General features: G+C 38.6%; 1 protein-coding gene across 1 annotated transcript in view; it reads left to right on the top strand.

Moving 5' to 3' along the window:
* MICU3 (mitochondrial calcium uptake family member 3) overlaps positions 1-19,289 on the top strand; it is a 109,442-nt gene that overhangs the window by 70,007 nt on the left and 20,146 nt on the right. The window contains exons 9-11 of the mRNA XM_065405388.1: positions 3,238-3,333; positions 11,230-11,330; positions 13,468-13,639. Coding sequence (XP_065261460.1) covers positions 3,238-3,333; positions 11,230-11,330; positions 13,468-13,639 — 369 coding nt within the window. The remainder of the gene's footprint in view (positions 1-3,237; positions 3,334-11,229; positions 11,331-13,467; positions 13,640-19,289) is intronic.

Below are 19,289 nucleotides of genomic sequence, written 5' to 3'. Positions count from 1 at the left end.
TTAGCAGTAAGGCATTCCCTGGGAAATATCCCACCCCCTTCCACCCTCTGACTTCACCACCTCAACCAAGCTTCACAATCATCACTGCTGTGTACAGTATTAAATTGTTTGTTTAAAACTTATACTGTGTATATGTGTGTGTATATATATAAAATATAGTCTCTTGTCTGGCGAAAAAAATTTCCCTGCAACCTAACCCCCCCCCATTTATATTAATTCTTATGGGGAAATTGGATTTGCTTAACATCATTTCGCTTAAAGTAGCATTTTTCAGGAATATAACTACAAAATTAAGCGAGGAGTTACTGTATCTTCAGACCTATGGTATGTAAGACTTTGGTAATTACAGAGTTTGTATGGCGTGGGAACAGTATATTTATCTTTTTAATATATGGTCCAAATCAACCAAAGCGTTAATGTTCTATTGGCTAAAAATCTCTTGTCATACAATATAATTTTAGATGTTTGTTTTCTCATACATTATATATATAAGTGCCAGATTTAAGTAAGCTTATTTTAAAAAGGAGTTAAAAATTATTTGACAAAATTTAAGTTTGTAATGACTCTCTGCTTTGACTTTATTAGAAAGCACAAAATGAATATCTTGTTCATTTTTGTCTTACACTCGTTTATAAAAATTTAGTAATTTTCAGAGAAATTAAACAATATACAAGGTTGGCATCTCAACTAATTTAAGTCTTTGTCCTGCATGCCACTACATGCAAAAGCAAAATACCTTATTTCTAAGCATATAATTAAAGATATTTCTCTTCAGGCAAAAATATTGTGAACTACAATAAGCAGAAATACTTCACCTAAGAGATCTCTGTGAATTTTTTTCTCTGTTCTTTTTCAGTAAGATGACACGTTAGCTTGGTGTCAAAACATTGTTATTGCTCTTTACTATTAAGAGAAAGTATATTTCAGAATACATTTCTGATTTTTGATTCATCTTCAGGCAAATAATAATTAAATGACAGCCCCATGAGCATGGATTACACTGATAAGACATACTTAAATGATGTCTTCAGTCATGTAACCATATTTTACTACTGGCTAGATTGGGAAGGTGAGTGCCGTGGAGGCTGCATATGTTAGCTGAGGAAATATTGTGCTAACAGAGAATTGAGAATAATATTTCAAGAGAGATTTTTCCTAAAATATAAATTGTAAGGTCTCCTTTCTAAATTTTCAACTGTTTAAATTTTCTTAGTACATATGACGTTGAATGTGTGGAAAATCAAAAATAAGCCCTGCAGAATACTCCTCACAACATCTATGTAGCTTTATAGATATGCTAAAAATCCTAAAAGGAATCCCACGGGATTCTGCGAAGTGTACAATGGGGCAGAGTATTCTGTAGTTTATGAGAGTGTAAGACCTTTAATAGCAACAATTTATGCTGATTTTAAAAAACAAAAGTAAGGATATTTTTCCCACTTGTAATTGGAAGATTGAATTTAGTTCCCAGTCTTTGTCTCTTCTGCCAGACTGACAGGAGTTGGGAGCACTGAAGGTAGGGAATCAGGCCTAGACTAATGGGGGAAAGGGCATGGGAGGAAGTGCAACAGAACATTCAACAGTGATAACAGTAACCAAGTTAGAAGAAGCCTTGACTGCCTCCAATATCACCTTAGCTAGTTCTCCTTAGCCAGAAAGATGGAAGCTGTCATGTTGGACCTCCAAGGGTGGTTGTAAAGTGCGGAAGGGGGCAAAATGTAAGAGGTGTAGTGTCTCAGGCCTCTAAAATAGTTGCAGAGCACCTCCATGGCAAAAAGATATGGCTTACAGTTCTTTCAAACAGAGCACATGATAAATTTGATCAGTGGACACCCACAATCAGGTTTTCTTGCTGTATATCCTGCAACTAGAACTTGGTCTCAGTGGACCTGATTCTTATTTTCCTTAACACTACTAGGATGGATCTTTTGTTGGAATTAAATTATTTGTAACTATTTAGATAGTGCTATTGGTGCATGTCATGCTTTGATAAATCAGAAAACAAGCTCCCTATCACAAGCAGCCTAATCTATTTATATATTAATATGTTGACAAAATGATGAAATTACTAATAATATCAGCTTGCCAATACATTTTCACTTTACATATACTCCAGAATGTTTCTGTTTATAGTAGGGCTATCAAATGATTAAAAAAATAATCGCAAATAATCGTGAGATTAAAAAAAATAGTCACAATTAATCACAGTTTTAATTGCATTGCTAAACAATAATAGAATACCAATTTAAATTTATTATAAATATTTGTGGATGTTTTTCTACATTTTCAAATATATTGATTTCAGTTACAACACAGAATACAAGGTGTACAGTGCTCACTTTATATTACTATTTTTGATTACAAATATTTGCACTGTAAACAAGATTTTTAAAAGCGCAATCTACAAGTCGAAGCGTGAAGGGGCATACAAATGTTTAGCATATCTGGCATGTAAATACCTTGCAACGCCAGCTACAACAGTGCCATGCAAATGCCTGTTCTCACTTTCAGGTGACATTGTAAATAAGAAGCTGGTAGCATTATTTCCTGTAAATGTAAACAACTTGTTTGTCTTAGTAATTGGCTGAACAAGAAATAGGACCGAGCAGACTTGTAGGCTCTAAAACTTTACATTTTTTTGTTTTTGAGTGCAGTTATGTGAAAAAAATAATTCTACAGTTGTAAGTTTCACTTTCACTATAAAGAGATTGCACTACAGTGCTTGTATGAGGTGAATTGAAAAATACTTTTAAAAATCTTTTTTACTGTACAAATATTTGTATTAAAAATAATATCAAGTGAGCGTGGTACATTTGGTATTCTGTGTTGTAATTGAAATCAATATATCTGAAATGTAGAAAAACATCAAAAATATTTATAATACATTTAAATTGGTATTTTATTATTGTTTAGCAGTGCAATTAAAACTGATTAATTGCGACTATTTTTTTAATCTAGTTAATTTGTTTTGCATTAATCGCTTAAGTTTTGTAAAGCCCACATTATGACTAATAAGGAAATAGATATCGATACTATTACCCTTTTGAAAATGTCTTGGGTTTACAAGGAGTGTGATATAATACTTTTCTTTGTTCAGGAAAAAAAACCCAAAGGTAAACTCATGCAGTTTTCTTCTTTTTGAAGATTAGTTAGAAAAGATTTTAAAGTGTATAAGTTGTTGTTCTTTATGATTGTTCTGTGGTTTTCAAACAGTTGTGCTTCTTGAAACTTCTACAGGTACTTAAGACAGATGGAAAGGACCTTGTTCCCAGAAGCTATTGGGATACATTGAGACGTAGCACAAGCCAAGCTCTCTTTTCGGACCTTGCAGAGGTATAATAAAACCTCTGTCTTGTCCATGAACAAATTGCCATTTTATTTATTTCCTTTTGTATTTTAATGTTTTCCCCATTGTTGTGGATCTTACTTCCTTTCTTTTTAAAATAGTTCTTTTAAAAACAGTGTTTATGGAAAGTTGTCATATGAAATTAATGTGGCTGAATACAGTGGGGGAGGGATAGCTCAGTGGTTTGAGCATTGGCCTGCTAAACCCAGGGTTGTGAGTTCAGTCTTTGAGGGGGCCACTTAGGGATCTGGGGCAAAATCAGTACTTGGTCCTGTTAGTGAAGGCAGGGGCCTGGACTCGATGACCTTTCCCTTCCAGTTCTAGGAGATAGGATATCTCCATTTATTTATTTATTTTTATTTATTAGTGGCATTACTTGAAGTTGTCATTTCTAGTCAGCTAGCATTCTCTTTTGCAAGATTTGGAAGATCAAGTCCTATCACTATAGCCTTGATGTTAGGATATTTATCTAATATTAATTTTAAAAAAACCTGATTTCTATATAACTGAAAAATTAGGAACCCTTTTTCAATTAGGGCTTGATCCTGTGAGGTGATGACTTTAATGAGAGTAGAGAGCACTCAGCATCTCTCATGAGGTATCCAAGGCTTTGTGGGTTCAGGCCTTTAACTTGCTTTAAAACATAGGTTAGCCAAGTTTATTTTTACAGAAGGTCATGGTCAGCAATATTATGTATGCCTTTGCTAAAGATTCTTTTTAATTTATTGTATTGAAAAGAGTGATGTTTCAGGCAGTTAAAACAATTGAATACATTAATCTCAGTCTTTATCTTTAGATATTGCACGATCATTGTGAAAGACTAGCAATATCTCTATTCCATCAAAAATGAATGTATGCAGGTATCTAAATTATAATAAAAATAAAAAACTTATTTCATTATTCATTCAAAAAGTTGAATAAACAGAATGTGTATATGTCTTTGTATTGATAATTTAAAAGAGAGGCTAAAGGCCAGATCCTCCAAACTGGCATTTCTGTGCCCAGCTACAGTGTGAAGGAGGTTGCTGTACATTGGGCCAGGCTGGTCATGGCCCCAAGCATTGGCCACCTGTAGCAGCTCCCCAGTAACACCTCTATCTCAAGCCATGCAAATCACACCAGGGACAGTAATGAGGGAAGCGTAGGAGCTGCTTTACCAGTCTTATGTCACCTGAGGATTCTCCCATACTGAGGGTATCTCCAGTCAGCTGGATTAGCTTGAAGTACAGCAAAGCTGGAGACAGATTGTCTTTACATCTGTTGTACTTACGTGAGCAAAATTAACACTTAGATGTACAATATTTTAAGATTAGTATTCTTTAGAAGCCTTTTTAATGTGAACCTGTCCAGTAGGCAATTAGGCATATCATTAAAGGTGCATTACACTGACATCTGTAGACTGCAATAATTAAAACTTACCAGCATCTAGTTTTGGCATTCGTTTAATTCTTCCATGAACATTTGCATAAACTCTCTCAGCTAACATGCAAATCACTGAATACAAATTGAATATCCTTGTTTCAGAGTAGCAGCCGTGTTAGTCTGTATCCTCAAAAATAACAGGAGTACTTGTGGCACCTTAGAGACTAACAAATTTATTAGAGCATAAGCTTTCGTGGGCTACAACCCACTTCTTCGGATATCCTTGGTTAGCTTCTCAGAGTATTTCCCGCTACTCATTAGAATCGCATCTTTCTTGCTTGTTTTAAACTTGAGCTTGCTAGCTTTCGTCCATATCTTTCTCTCTCACAGACTCTCTTAACATCTGGATGATACCATGGACTTTTGTGCTGAAAAAGTGACATAAAGCGAGGTGACATTGGAGTCTGCGCTGTCTTACTTCTTCAGGTGTTACTGTGTAGACTGAAAAGGAGATTAGAAAAGATTTGTTCTTGTCAGACTCCACAAAAGAGGTCTCTTTAGGAAGAGTAGTTGCCCATCCTGACTCTCTGGTATCTTTCTGAGAGGAATGAGTGAAGCTAGGTAGTTCTACAGCCCACACCCAATAGGTCAGTGGAGTTGAATGCTGCTGAGCTCAGCTTGTGGATTCATTCTGAATGGATATTGGAAATTACTGAAGTTGCTAGAGCATTTGAAAAATATAGGACTGTGGAGAGATGTCTCTATCAACATAGAATATAACATACATATTTTGTACTCACTGTAGAAGACTCCCATTGACATCAGTGATTTTAGATCATAGAATCATAGAAGATTAGGGTTGGAAGAGACCTCAAGAGGTCATCTAGTCCAACCCCCTGCTCAAAGCAGGACCAACACCAACTAAATCATCCCAGCCAGGGCTTTGTTAAGCCAGGCCTTAAAAACTTCCAAGGATGGAGATTTCACCACCTACCTAGGTAACCCATTCCAGTGCTTCACCACTCTCCTAGTGAAAAAGTTTTTCCTAATATCCAACCTAAACCTCCCCCACTGCAACTTGAGACCATTGCTGCTTGTTCTGTCATCTGGTACCACTGAGAACAGCCTAGCTCCATCCTCTTTGGAAACCCCCTTCAGGTAGTTGAAGGCTGCTATCAAATCCCCCATCACTCTTCTCTTCTACAGACTCAATAAGCCCAGTTCACTCAGCCTCTCCTCGTAAGTCATGTGCCCCAGCCCCCGGATCATTTTCTTGTTGCCCTCCGCTGGACTCTCTCCAGTTTGTCCACATCCTTTCTGTAATGGGAGGGGGGGCCCACAAAACTGGACGCAATACTCCAGATGTGGCCTCACCAGTGCCAAATAGAGGGGAATAATCACTTCCCTTGATCTGCTGGCAATGCTCATACTAATGCAGCCCAATATGCCGTTAGCCTTCTTGGCAACAAGGGCACACTGTTGACTCATATCCAGCTTCTCATCCACTGTAATCCCCAGGTCCTTTTCTGCAGAACTGCCACTTAGCCAGTTGGTCCCTAGCCTGTAGAAGTGCATGGGATTCTTCCGTTCTAAGTGCAGGACTCTGTGCTTGTCCTTGTTGAACTCATCAGATTTCTTTTGGCCCAATCCTCCAATTTGTCTAGGTCACACTGGACCCTATCCCTACCCTCCAGCATATCTACCTCTCCCCCCAGCTTAATGTCATCCGCAAACTTGCTGAGGGTACAATCCATCCCATCATCCAGATCAGAGGTAGGCAAACTTTTTGGACCAAGGGCCACATCTGGGTATGGAAATTGTATGGTGGGCCATGAATGCTCACGAAATTGGGGTTGGGGTTCAGGAGGGGGTGAAGGCTCTTGCTGGGCGTGCGGGTTCTGGGGTAGGGCCAGAAAAGAGGAGTTCAGGGTGTGGGAGGAGGTTCCGGGCTGGGGCAGGGCGTTGGTGAGGGCTCTGGCTGGAAGTGCGGGCTCTGGGGTGGGGCTGGGGATGAGGGATTTGGGGTGTAGCAGGGTGCTCCGGGCTGGGACTGAGGGGTTCCGAGGGCAGGAGGGGGTCAGGGGTGCAGGCTCTGGGCGGCGCTTACCTCAAGCAGCTCCCGGAAGCAGCAGCATGTCCCCCTCCCACTCCTACGCGGAGGCGCGACCAGGTGGCTCTGCGTGCTGCCCCATCCGCAGGCGCCACCCCTGCAATTCTCATTGGCTGCAGTTCCCGGCCAGTGGGAGCTGCGGGGGCGGCGACTGCAGACAGGGCAGCGCGTGGAGCCCCGTGGCTGCCCCTAAACGTAGGAGCCAGAGGGGGGACATGCCGCTGCTTCCGGGAGCCACGGCACACATGCACGGAGCAGCCCCCAACCCTGATCCCCAGCTGGAGCATGGGAGCGGGACAAGCCCCAGACCCCACTCCCCAGCGGGAGTTGAGGGCCGCATTAAATCGACTGGAGGGCTTGATGTGGCCCACGGGCCATAGTTTGCCCACCCCCAATCTAGATCATTAATGAAGATTTTGAACAAAACCGGACTCAGGACCGACCTTGGGGCACTCCGCTTGATACCAGCTACCAACTAGATGTAGCCAGCTTTCTATCCACCTTATAGTCCATTCATCCAATTCATACTTTTTTTAATTGCTGGCAAGAATATTGTATTAAAAGCTTTGCTAAAGTCAAGATATATCACGTCCACCGCTTTCCCCATATCCACAGAGCCAGTTATCTCATCATAGAAGGCCATACTGCCTTTCATTCAAGGATCTGAAGTCTCTTTACAAAGATGAATACATGTAATTATCCCCATTTTAAGGATGGAGGCAGAGAGGACTAACAAGACTTTGTCCATGGGTGCAAAATTCATTGAAGAGCTGCAAATAGAACTCCTATTTCCTAGTTATATGACTGATATATGTTGTCTGCCTTTATGCTTCTGTTTATATTAGGTATCTTAGAACTAGTGTAAAATATCTCTTAACAAAAACAGATAAGCCAAACATTCATTCTCATTGAAAAGATTTTAAATAAATTAGATCAGAACAGAGTTTGATATCTTATTACTTGAAAATAAATTGTGTTCTTTTGTTGCTTTGTTTCCTGTTATAAAACAGAATTCATTTTACTTTGAACAATATCATCAAATTGATAAAGCCATTATTTTAGGCTCACCACTTATATTAAGTTATATAATGCTATTAAGACACAAGGGACAATGATACAGTTTTCAGTGACTCGAGACGCTGTGTAAAAGCATACTGAGGGTTTTTTATTATTTTTTTCATTCAGTGAGATTGACCAAGTGGAAATAGTAGAAAGACTTCTAGTTTTGTGTTTTGTTTTTTAACTAATATGCTAGTACTCACAGTTCTTTAGATATGGATGAATGCCACCTGAATCTAACACGGTTATTAAAAAATTTTACAGGATGAAAGACTAACTTACAGTCTGATATCTGTTCAGTGTGCTCGAGGGAAACTGCTTGAATGTACTTAGAAGGTTAATTGTTTAAAAGATGTAGAAAATCAATGTCTCTCTATTTCAGTGCATTATGCCCTGTAGTGGTGGACAACAGAGTATTAAAGGACAAATAGTCAGTGATTATTGTTCTCCAGTTAATCAGTTCATTTCAGGAGTAAAGCTATCTTAATTGAAAGATATAAAATGTCTTTCTACAGATATATATTATGCCATCATATTTCTCCCTGGAGAAGAATAAAGGAATAAAGAGGAGAATAGTTAGAGTTTGTGAAATTTGAAAATCCTAAACAGATTTTATTAAACTACTAAAGGTATCTCTCCTATTCCTTTAGTTCTTGTATGATGAAAGGAAAGAGTTTTTTTTTGTTACTACTTGTTCTTCCTTTTTTGTTCTTCGGTATCTTTTCTTCAGTGATTAATAAGTACTACTAGTACATATGAAACATTAATTTTCACAATACAATAGGAAAATTTTGAAAACATTCAAACTTGAATACAGTATATCATAAAGGATTTGGACAATGTGGATATTAAATCATTTTTGTTATCAATACACTGTGCAGCTGAGTAAATGCATTTTAATGTTATTTTGCTATTGCAGTTTGTCTCTTCATAATGAACCAAGATTCACATATCTGAGTAGTGTCAGTAGTGCTGACTCATAGGTTATTCTTATGTGTAGTTTTAGGGCCAGGTCTTAGCTTCAGTAGACTTATGCCAACTGAGGATCAGCTTCTGCTGCAGAAATTTTAATAAACCAACTCTGAAATACTTGTGATTTTCACATCCTTGCCATCCTTTGGTAAATATTTTTTTCTTTCATTGACAAATCCAATCAGACTAGGCCCTATATTCATAATTAGCAAATTTAACTCCTACATCTTTACTTTCTCTTTGCGTTTCCAAATCACTGTGCGCGTTTTACATAAGAAAAGCAGCTGTATCTCTTTCCTCATTGATCTCTCAAGTATTTATGTACATTTAGGACTTCTTAAATAATAGTTCCATTGATGATCATCATATCCAACCTCCTCTTTTCTCATTCCCTCAGATAGGATAGGGAGCGCTCTTTATGTTTCCATTTAATTGTTATTGCTGATAACTTCTTTAAAAAAATGTAGTCTATTATTTAAACTTTTTCTAAATAAGTAGCCATTGTGACATAGCATATTCACTTGCTTCCATTCATTTTATTGTTATTTATCCAGAAAATCTGACTAATTTCCTAATCTCCATGCCTTGGTTTATTTCAGCAGATTGGTTATACTCTGCCTCTATAGCTGCTATTATATAAATTTCATAAAAATAAAAGGGGAATCTGGTATTTGTCTTTACTGGAATTTATCAGGGCATATATGTGCATTTCAAGGTAAGATTCTTCGTACACATAATCAGCGTTCCTGTTTCTAAGCATAGTGCTATTTATCATTTTACACTTTCAAAATCTTGTTCAGACATTTGGCCCAGTGCTGCTCCCAAAGAAGTCAATAGCAACATTCTCACAAATTACTACTCTGAACATCCTTTACTGGGGATGTGTTATTTCTAAGAATAGGTATCTTTTGAGGACACTTGTTTCTGGAGAAAGGGAATTTATTTATCTGAAGATTTTCTCTGGAGATTTTCATGAAGTCCTGTATCAAGTCCAATAAATTGGGATAAAACTAAAGCAATACCACTCAAGATGTGTGGCCTGATTGCTTCATTTAAGGGTTGTTTCTAAATTTCTTATAAATCACTTAACTTCTTCATTAATCAGATAGTGACCGGGGTTTCAAAAAAATCTCTTATGCCCTGATCCCAGAAGCTGTGTTCTGCCAGCAGATCTCATACAGAGCCCCAGTGATTTCAAGGAAACACTGCCCATGTTGAATATGTTGAAGGATCAGGGCCTCATTCTACTGAATTGTTATATCCAGTTCTTAAAATACTCTTTCATTATAACAAGGTATGAAAGAGAAAAATGAACACACACATACACAGGTAAATGCAACAAATACTAGTTATATAAAAAATGTGGAATGATACATAATCTCTGTATTCTAATGAGGATTCTCTCTTACAATATCAATGACATGTCATTGAGTAATATGAATGGTAATACTAGTTATCTTCACTATTCCCTCATTCCTATGACTCACAAGATGACTTTTATATCATGAGGCAGTTATGACCAGGGCCGGCTCTAGCTTTTTTGCCGCCTCAAGCGGCGAAGAGAAAAAAAAAAAAAAAGCCGCGATCGGCGGCACTTCGGCGGCTGCTCTCCCGCGCCGCTTCATTCTTCGGCGGCAATTCGGCGGCCGGTCCTTCCCTCCTAGAGGGACTGAGGATTTGCCGCTGAAGACCTGGACATGCCGCCCCCTTCCATGGGCTGCGCTGGTGCCTGGAGCCGGCCCTGGTTATGACCATATATATCATTTGCATATTATAAAGTTGCTGTCTGATACTGAGACCTCACACTATGGGCAGTTCTTGCTCCCAGTGGCTCCAGTATAAAGTACACCATTAGAGTTGGTTTGAAAACACACACTCATAGCAATGTTTTATTTTCATGTAATTGCAAAATTGCATCTACAGAAAGTGCAGCTTGGGAAAAACTAATTTTATATGTATATTTCTTCATATAAAATATATACATTTATAATATATATATAAAATCCATGGGCCTACCTTACTTTCTAGTCCATTTTTCCCTAAAGTTTCTGGTTTTATTTTTCATGCCTTTTTCCTCATGATATTTTCCATTAACTCATTGGGGGGTTTTTTGTGTGTTCTTGTACTAATTGCAATTAACAAGTGAATGTTTTATCTGGAAAGTGTATGATAACTAAAATAACATCACTGATTTGAATACTATAATTACCTTTCTAACATTATAAACATAGGATGCATGAATTCATATCTTAAGTATTTGCTGCATAATGCATTTCTCTTTCCCCCCCTCTAAATACTGACTATAAAATGATTTATTTGATAAAGCTTTTGTAAAGCAATTAGAGCCTTAACTAATTGTCTTATTCTAATGGTTTTTAAGCATGCAGATGACATCTCAAGTTTGCTATCTGATACCACACTGCTTGTGCATTTTTTTGGCAAGAAGGGAAAGGCTGAGCTAAACTTTGACGATTTTTATAGGTGAGCTTTGATTTTATACTTTCTATATAAACAAAGCCCTCCATATATGTTAGTAAATAATATATACATAATACATCTAGTTAAAGAAGGTAACTCTTTATAAGCATCTTTTTTTATCAGACATTTCTTTAGCTTTAAGGTTTAAAGGTTGCTGAAAAGGTTTAAAACAAGGATGAAGAAAATTTTAAGACAATACACAGAATTCAAAATTTGTTGTTTTGGTTTGGTTTTAATAAAGGTCAAATAAACATTCCTCTATTATCATCATCAGATTTTGTAAGCTAATCAATTAGAGAAGGTCATTAGTTACATATGTTGACTCAAAGAAATGCTGTGCTATAGAAAGCAGTGTTTGTGGTCCAGTAGGTGGTATTCTTGCCCCTCCCCAGTACTGAATTAATGCCCACTCCTGTGTCAGCGTGTACTTGGCTGTACTGGGCTACAGGACATGCAGCACTTAAATTGTGTTTTTTTTCTCTTTCCCCTCTTCCTGCTTGTTACATTTTCTGTTTAGATTGTAACCTCTTTGGGTCAGAGATTTTGTCTTCACATCTATCTCTTCTGCTAGGGACATACAGTGGTTATAATTTAAAAGTAAAAAATTGCCAAAAGATACCACACAGGTTTTCACAGATCCAGTTGCCTGCCCCCTTATGACCTCTCACAAACTAGATTGCTGTGAGGGAATCCAACCATCTGGATATTTTAAGCTTCCCTGGATCTTAGCAGGCTGAAGCACTGTTGCTTCCCTTGGTGTCTCTGGTACATTTATTGAACATTGACTCTGTCTGTTACCCCTTGATGGAAATAGAGACCCTCGGTCCACCTGCCTAGGCCCCCAGGTCCAGCACTGACCCCCAAGATACTCCAGTAGCTTAAACACATTGCATAGGCACTGATTCCGTGGGTCCTCCAGGGCTCAAGCACCCACCAAAAAAAAAGAGGGGTGCTTAGCACACACAAGGCACCAGTAGGTGGCAAGAGCACGTACACGGCACCCAGTGAAACCAGAAGCCCCCTCCCCCCCCCCCCCCCCCGCAAAAACAAAAGTCAGCGCCTGTGCCTGACACACATGGTCTCCAGAATCCCACCAAGGGGGTGCCTTCAGGGTTACAGTTTAATTCTTTCTGGTGACATGTAGTAAGTATAGCGTATAACAGACGGGCAGACTTTGCGCAAGTTCTAACACATTAATGTTCTTTATTTAATCAGACAAGAAATACACAGATCCGTACAAGAAATAATAAATCTTACACTCATTTCCCCTCACTCTAGCTCACTCTTTCTTTGGGGGACCATCTGTGTTCAGAGAAGCAGGGTCTCCACTCCTCCTGCCTTATCAGCTCCTTACAGCAGTTTAGCACATCTTTAAGATGGTGGAAAATGGCCAGAGAGAGAGAGCAAATAGATTAAGTCCCACCTATTATAACTTGCCAGTCCTTCTGTCAGGTGACTCCTGAATCAGCCTCCACAGGTGATCCAAGACCCTTACCGGGTGACTTCATTGTTAGGTGACCTCTCCCCTGATAAACCATTTCTCCTGGTAGGGATCCTGTTTTTTCTCTGGAACAATTAAATTTCAGTGGCTGGCCATCCAGATTTAACAGCCTTCTGTTGTCAACCCTGTACCACTACCTTGTTGGAATTTCAGTCCAACATGGAGGTAGCAGGACAACAACGAAGAACCCCATATTCTGAATGGAGCCGGTAGTCTGGTAAAGATACATTCTCAGAGTTTACAGTTTCAGAGAGAATTAATAAATTGTACAGACAGATTCCCCAAATTGTTGCAACAGGTACCATAATTATTACCTATTACGAGTGTAGGTGAAAACTGATTCTAATGGCACTTAAAAGAACATTACTAATTATAGTTGTGCCACAAAAAAATTGCACCATTGATAAACTAAGAAAAAATATGTTTCTGCCAGATTCAAACAAGTAGAAAGTTTGGCTTCTGCTTCTACACCAGTACTACCAGTGCTTACTTTTTATATGCTTATCCCTTACCTACCTAAAAAGGGGTTTTGTGAGGTTTAATTACTGAATTTGTGAAGTGCTTTGAGATCTCTGGATTAAAGGAGTTGTAGAAGTGCAAAGTACTTTTTGTTCCATATGTATTCTATTTCTGCTTTAGATTTATGGATAACCTACAAACCGAAGTTCTAGAAATAGAATTCCTTTCCTATTCTAATGGGATGAACACCATCAGTGAGGAAGACTTTGCTCATATTCTTTTGAGATATACAAATGTGGAAAATACATCAAGTTACCTGGAAAATGTACGGTGCAGGATCCCTGAAGAAAAGGTAGGTGCTCAGATACTGCAGTGATGTGCAGCAGATAAAACCCCAAAATCCTAAAGATGAATCCTAATGCCATTGAAGTCAATGGGAGTTTTGTCATTGACTTCAGTGGCATCAGGATTTCACCTTAAGTATCTTTGATCATCTGCTTTGAATCTTCTGCTTTACAAAATCCACACTGAATGACACAGTATTTAATTTGTAAAATGTATAGCATTAAATAACAAGGAACCATGTCAGGGAAATTATCCAATAATTATTTTCAAGGTGTTTAAAGACAGTGGCTTAAGACTATATTAAATCTCCAGTTTAAACAACAATATGCTAGTGCTGTAAGGAAATGAAATTTCCTAATATTGAGGCTTTTCAGCTTTAGTGAAAAATCACATTTTTTCTGACTTTTTCTCTTTGCTACCACCTGAATATCACCTTTTCAAAAACAATATTGACACTCTTTATCTAGTTCTATAATAGTCTTAATAGTGGGTCATTTGTAGATAGCCATTGATGAGTGAGTGTTTCTTATCAGTGGCTGAAGAGATATTTTAAAAGAATTTGTGAACTAAGAACAATAAAGAACATTAGGTAGTTAATCCTTCATTATTTAGCAGCAAATGTGTTGTCAGTAGTGTATCTGAGCAAAAGAAAAATCTAGTGGTAGCTGAATGCATCAGTGCAAATCAATAGAGCTTGTGTTACAAGTACCCCTTAGAGCATGGGATGTTTTGGATATATTTCTTCTACTTGTGTTTATAGAAGGATCAGGTTAATATGTCCTTGCAAACAGTCTGACTTTGTTTAAAATGGCTACACATTTTGATAGTATTGACAGTTCCGCTTGTGGAACTAAAAGCACTAAGTATGCTTTGGCAATTACCTTAATTTGTTAGTCTGAAAAAACAAACCATTAAAATATCATAAAATAGCTAGGACATTAAAAAAATTAAAATTAAAACAAAATGCTGAATGTAAAGCTGGAGTTATATTTATAACAGGTGCCTTCAGTAAGCATACAAAAATGAGTGGTTTGAGCATTGGCCTGCTAAACCCAGGGTTGTGAGTTCAATCCTTGAGGGGGACATTTAAGGATCTGGGGCAAAAATCTGTCTGGGGATTGGTCCTGCTTTGAGCAGGGGGTTGGACTAGATGACCTCCTGAGGTCCCTTCCAACCCTGATATTCTATAATTCTATGAATGTTGTTATAGTTTATGTGAGACACAGCAATTGCTCTGGGTGAGATGTCACAACTCTTACTCAGCTGTACAAGGAAGTACGGTTACTCATCTGTTACTCCTCCCAATCTCACTCTTATTCCCTGGGGTGGAAAGCATGAGGAGCCCTTGCTCTGCACAATCACCCACTTGCCAGCCAGAGGAGCTGACTTGGTACATGGCACAGGAGGAGCAATCTGCTTCATAAAAAGGGGTGAAGAAATTCACTCACTCCCCAGATCAAGGGGGAGCAGAGAAGAAATGGTTACTTTCCAAGAAACAGTTTATTCTCTGGTCTGCTCCTAGGGCAATGCAACTACTCACTGCCCCTTACTCGGGGTACAAACTAGTCCTCTGGGGGCCCAGATCTAAATAAGGGGCAAAAAGTGCATATGGCTTTCACTATTTGAAAGCCTTTGCAATGCCATATAAATGGATTTTGCTTCAGTATGTTATGGGTTTTTTTGTTGTGTGGCAGCCAGATGTATTTTGTTGTTGAAATCAAACCTATGTATATGGGAGAAGGCTTGTTTGGAAAAACAGAAGGTTGTTGTTAAAATTCTTTATTTTTAATAGCCACAATAATATATATAGCACATAGGTAGTGGGAAATAATGGCACACAATCATGGATATAGAGATAAACATGTATATAACTGTCTAAGGTGACAGTTTAGTTTAAAAGAAAAGATTTGTATTTGTATTGATATATACATAAGAAATACTCTTTGAAGTTCAGTATCTCACTTCTCCATGTCACTGTTTTGGGTGGGAAAAGTCTTTAACTTAGTAGTCTCCCTTCCTTCTCTTGGCTGTGCTCTGTAACAGAACCATCAGCCAGGGAAACTACCTTGTCAGCCCACATGTCCCCGATAAGTTTTCTTTGCTGGCTAGTAAGCTCTGTCATCTGAATGAGAACTTACGTACATGTTAGTTTTAGGGATTCCGTGTCCCTTCATATAATTCCCATAATTCTAAATGCAATATGGTGTGCTACATCTCAGTTTTCTACAGTTACATACTAGTGATTCTGAAAATGTACACTCGCAACTGTAGCTAAAGTAACTCCTTAGACTAGGGCTCACAGATACTCTGCAGACTTTCAAAAATGGGACTTAGGCGTCTAAGTCATTAGGTCCTTTTAAAAATTTTAACCTTTATGACTGATATCTTATTTTTGCATTATAATATTAGGTCTTCACTATTGCAAAAACAGAATGTTTGATTATTATAAAATTCTCCAACAGTAAAGCAAAACTAAGAACTCTGTTTTCAAAGAAATGGCTCCAGACTATTATGCTGCTATATTCACAATTGGCACGGTTAGTCTTTTTGTGACTTTCTATATGCAGAAGACCATAAAACAATGTGATGATCATTTGGCTGACTACACTCATGTTGACGCATTTGGCTGGCATGCTGCCTGCTCACAAGATGTTCTACTTTTGCTAACTAGGTGCCAAATACTGATTCATTTAGACTGGCAGTTTTAATTACACTACAAATAGCAGCGCTTAAAGGAAGTTCGTCTTTTTAACTGCCACATTCATGTCACAATCCACTTTGTTGTGCTAAAATATAATCTGTCCAGTGAAATGAATAAATTTGCCTTCACTTTTACCTGGAAACTAAATAGGAACCTGGGAAATCCATTTAGATCATTTCACATGTCAAAATATATGCAGAATTAGATTATTACTCTTTTATAGATGTTCAGTTTTACAAATAAATTATTTTAGGAACAGAAAAAGACATCCAACTCTGTATGTCCAGGACCCCTCCCTTTTTTAGTTTAGTTTAATTTTTTCCTTTCTCTCTCTCTCTTTCTCCTTCCCCAGCTTTAAGGTGAGCTGTTGTAGCAAATGTTGTGGGACCTGCTCTTGAGAGATACTGAGCATCTGGAACTGCAGTTTATTTCAGTGAAAGTTGTATTGTACAGAGATCACACTATTTATTTTTATTGGCATTAATGCAAAAATTGTGGAGTACATGCACTTTACGTGATCCTGGCCACACAGAGAGAATGACAAGATATGAGGGATGCAGTTTAAATACGCACAACTGTATTAACTCATCTGGGAACTACCCGGTAATAACTCTCACAGTGCATGTCATCATTCCTTCCTTAATAATTTCTACTTACATTTGGGGAGATCTGTTGTTAGCCCTCCTTGGTCCCAGCCCATTGCTGGGACCTTCCCCTCATAAGAGGGTTAAGGGACTGGGGAAAGGGGGTTGTCTCCCAGCTGTGCCAGATGTAGGAATCCCTTTCTCAGCTTCCTTGTGTGATGCCTTCCCTTAAACTGGATTTGGAAATGGGGTTATCAGAGAACCAGACCCCCTACAGAATGAGTACTTGCACTGGGCACCTGTCAACTGTTAAGTTGTGACAGCTTGAACCATACCTCCTTACCTACCCTGCCAGGTCCCTGACCTGCTGTGGGAAAGATGAGAAAATCCACCCCACCGTGACCAGTCTGTCAGTGAGGGGGGAAATTCCTTCCCAGGTCCGAAAAAGGTGACTAGAGCAATGTCCATAGCAGACCATAATACCTGGTCCTACTCTGATCCCATAGATGGGAGAGTAGGTGCTGCTGCTATGATATGAAAGAGGGCTTTGCCTAGAGAGAACAGAATATAAATACCCTCCCTCCCTCAGATGTGCATGGTCCAGAGGATCACCTGAGTCCCTTTTGTCTGCTCCTGACTCAGGTGATACTTTTCCTCCCCTCCCCTCTTCCCCCCTTCTTTGGGTTAAACCCTTAAAGGAGCCACAACTCCTTTTGTTCCCAATGGCCAGACAAAATCCCTCTAGATTTAAGGTTGTGGGAAATACACTGGGATGCTGGTGAGGGCCTTCTTCAGTCAAATCACATAAACCACTTTACCCTGAATATCAACGCATACAAGGCTACAGTTTTCATGGCAGCTCAGAAGATTGAAGCTGCAAAATGTATTGTGTATAGACCGAAGCTGCAAAATGTATTTTGTATAGACCAATGGTTCTCGTAACCTTTTCCATACCAGGACATCCCCATTTAGACAGGCCTCCCTCCCATTTAGCAATATGGGAAGGGCAGATTGGTCATTCACATCCACTAGTTTGAGATCGCTATAGCAAACCAGATCCAGGCTCCACAATTTTAGCCAGAACTTCATGAGAAATTCCAGAGTTTCTAAATCAACATAAACTTCAGATGTTCTCAATCTACTCATGGGCATTTTTAGTTGCAGTGAAGATCAAATCTATCATAATTGTACATATTTATAATTAATTCTCACTACTGGTAACTCAGAGCATGTTGTGCAAAGTTCAGTGATATTTTAATTCATGATTTGACTTGACAAATACAATTATCTTTTCTTTCATTTAAAACCAAACAAAATCCAACTTCAATACAGTAGCCAGATTGTAATTTTATTGCATTTTACTATTCAGGCTTAATCCATCTGAAAGCCTCTGTGATCTGCTTGGGTATTTAAACCTCAGTGACTTTCAGATGATATTTCCTCGTGAGACAGCCATTCAGCAGAATGGTTGGACTACTGCTGAAGCCAAAATAAAAAAGCAAAATGCAGCTCTGCAGCCACAAGTTGGGAAATTTATAGGAGGCAGAAAAATCATTGCAGTTCTGAGCAGTTACCATAACTTGTATAACAGTCATGTACAGCTGTGGTTGGACAGAGCTTTCAGCTCAGCAATTTTTACTCCATTGTTTTGGGATGTACAGATTTGTCTTTTTATGAGCTTTGGCCATAGTGGATGTGTGGATGGGTTTGTTCATTTGTTGTGGGTAAGGAAATTAGGAAAGAAGTCAAAACACTTTCTCCTTTGGGTCAACCCTGTCATTGTGATTTTTGGTTTGTTAAATGATTTGCTACTTTATTCCTGATGAGGGCCAGGGAGTGAGATTTGACTTCTTATCTCATCATCAACATTAATCTTATCCTTTGAGAATCTGGATGGAAGGGCTATATGAATACAAAGTACTGTATTCATGTTTAATGAATTTAGCCTGACCACAGTCATGCTGAAAACTAAAACACACCACGAATTTGTGACTTGTCCAGGAGGTACACAGGAAGTCTGAGAGAGAACCAGGAATAGCACCTAGTTTCCTGATTCCAATGCCAGTTTCACTAGGACTACTTACATGTGTGAGGGACCACCTGTGCTTAATGTATTGCAAGAATGGGCTGGTAAAGGCCAGAGGATGATATAAACTGCTTTCCCAGGTATATCTAAAACAGGAATAGAACTGGGGAAGTAAAACTGTTGCCCACTGTGGATGAAATCACCCACATAGTCAGATATATGTAGATGTCCTGAACCCATCCAGCATGATAATTTACATCAATTCTCAAGGCTAGGCAAAAGACGAGACATTATTCTTAGGAAGGGTCATTGTGGAATGCTAATGAGATGTTTCACACTCCATCCC

The sequence above is a fragment of the Emys orbicularis genome, chromosome 5 (assembly GCF_028017835.1).
Source record: "Emys orbicularis isolate rEmyOrb1 chromosome 5, rEmyOrb1.hap1, whole genome shotgun sequence".
NCBI lineage: Eukaryota > Metazoa > Chordata > Testudines > Emydidae > Emys > Emys orbicularis.
The sequence above is the reverse complement of the archived record's forward strand: the minus strand, read 5'-3'. Positions and strand labels throughout refer to the sequence as shown.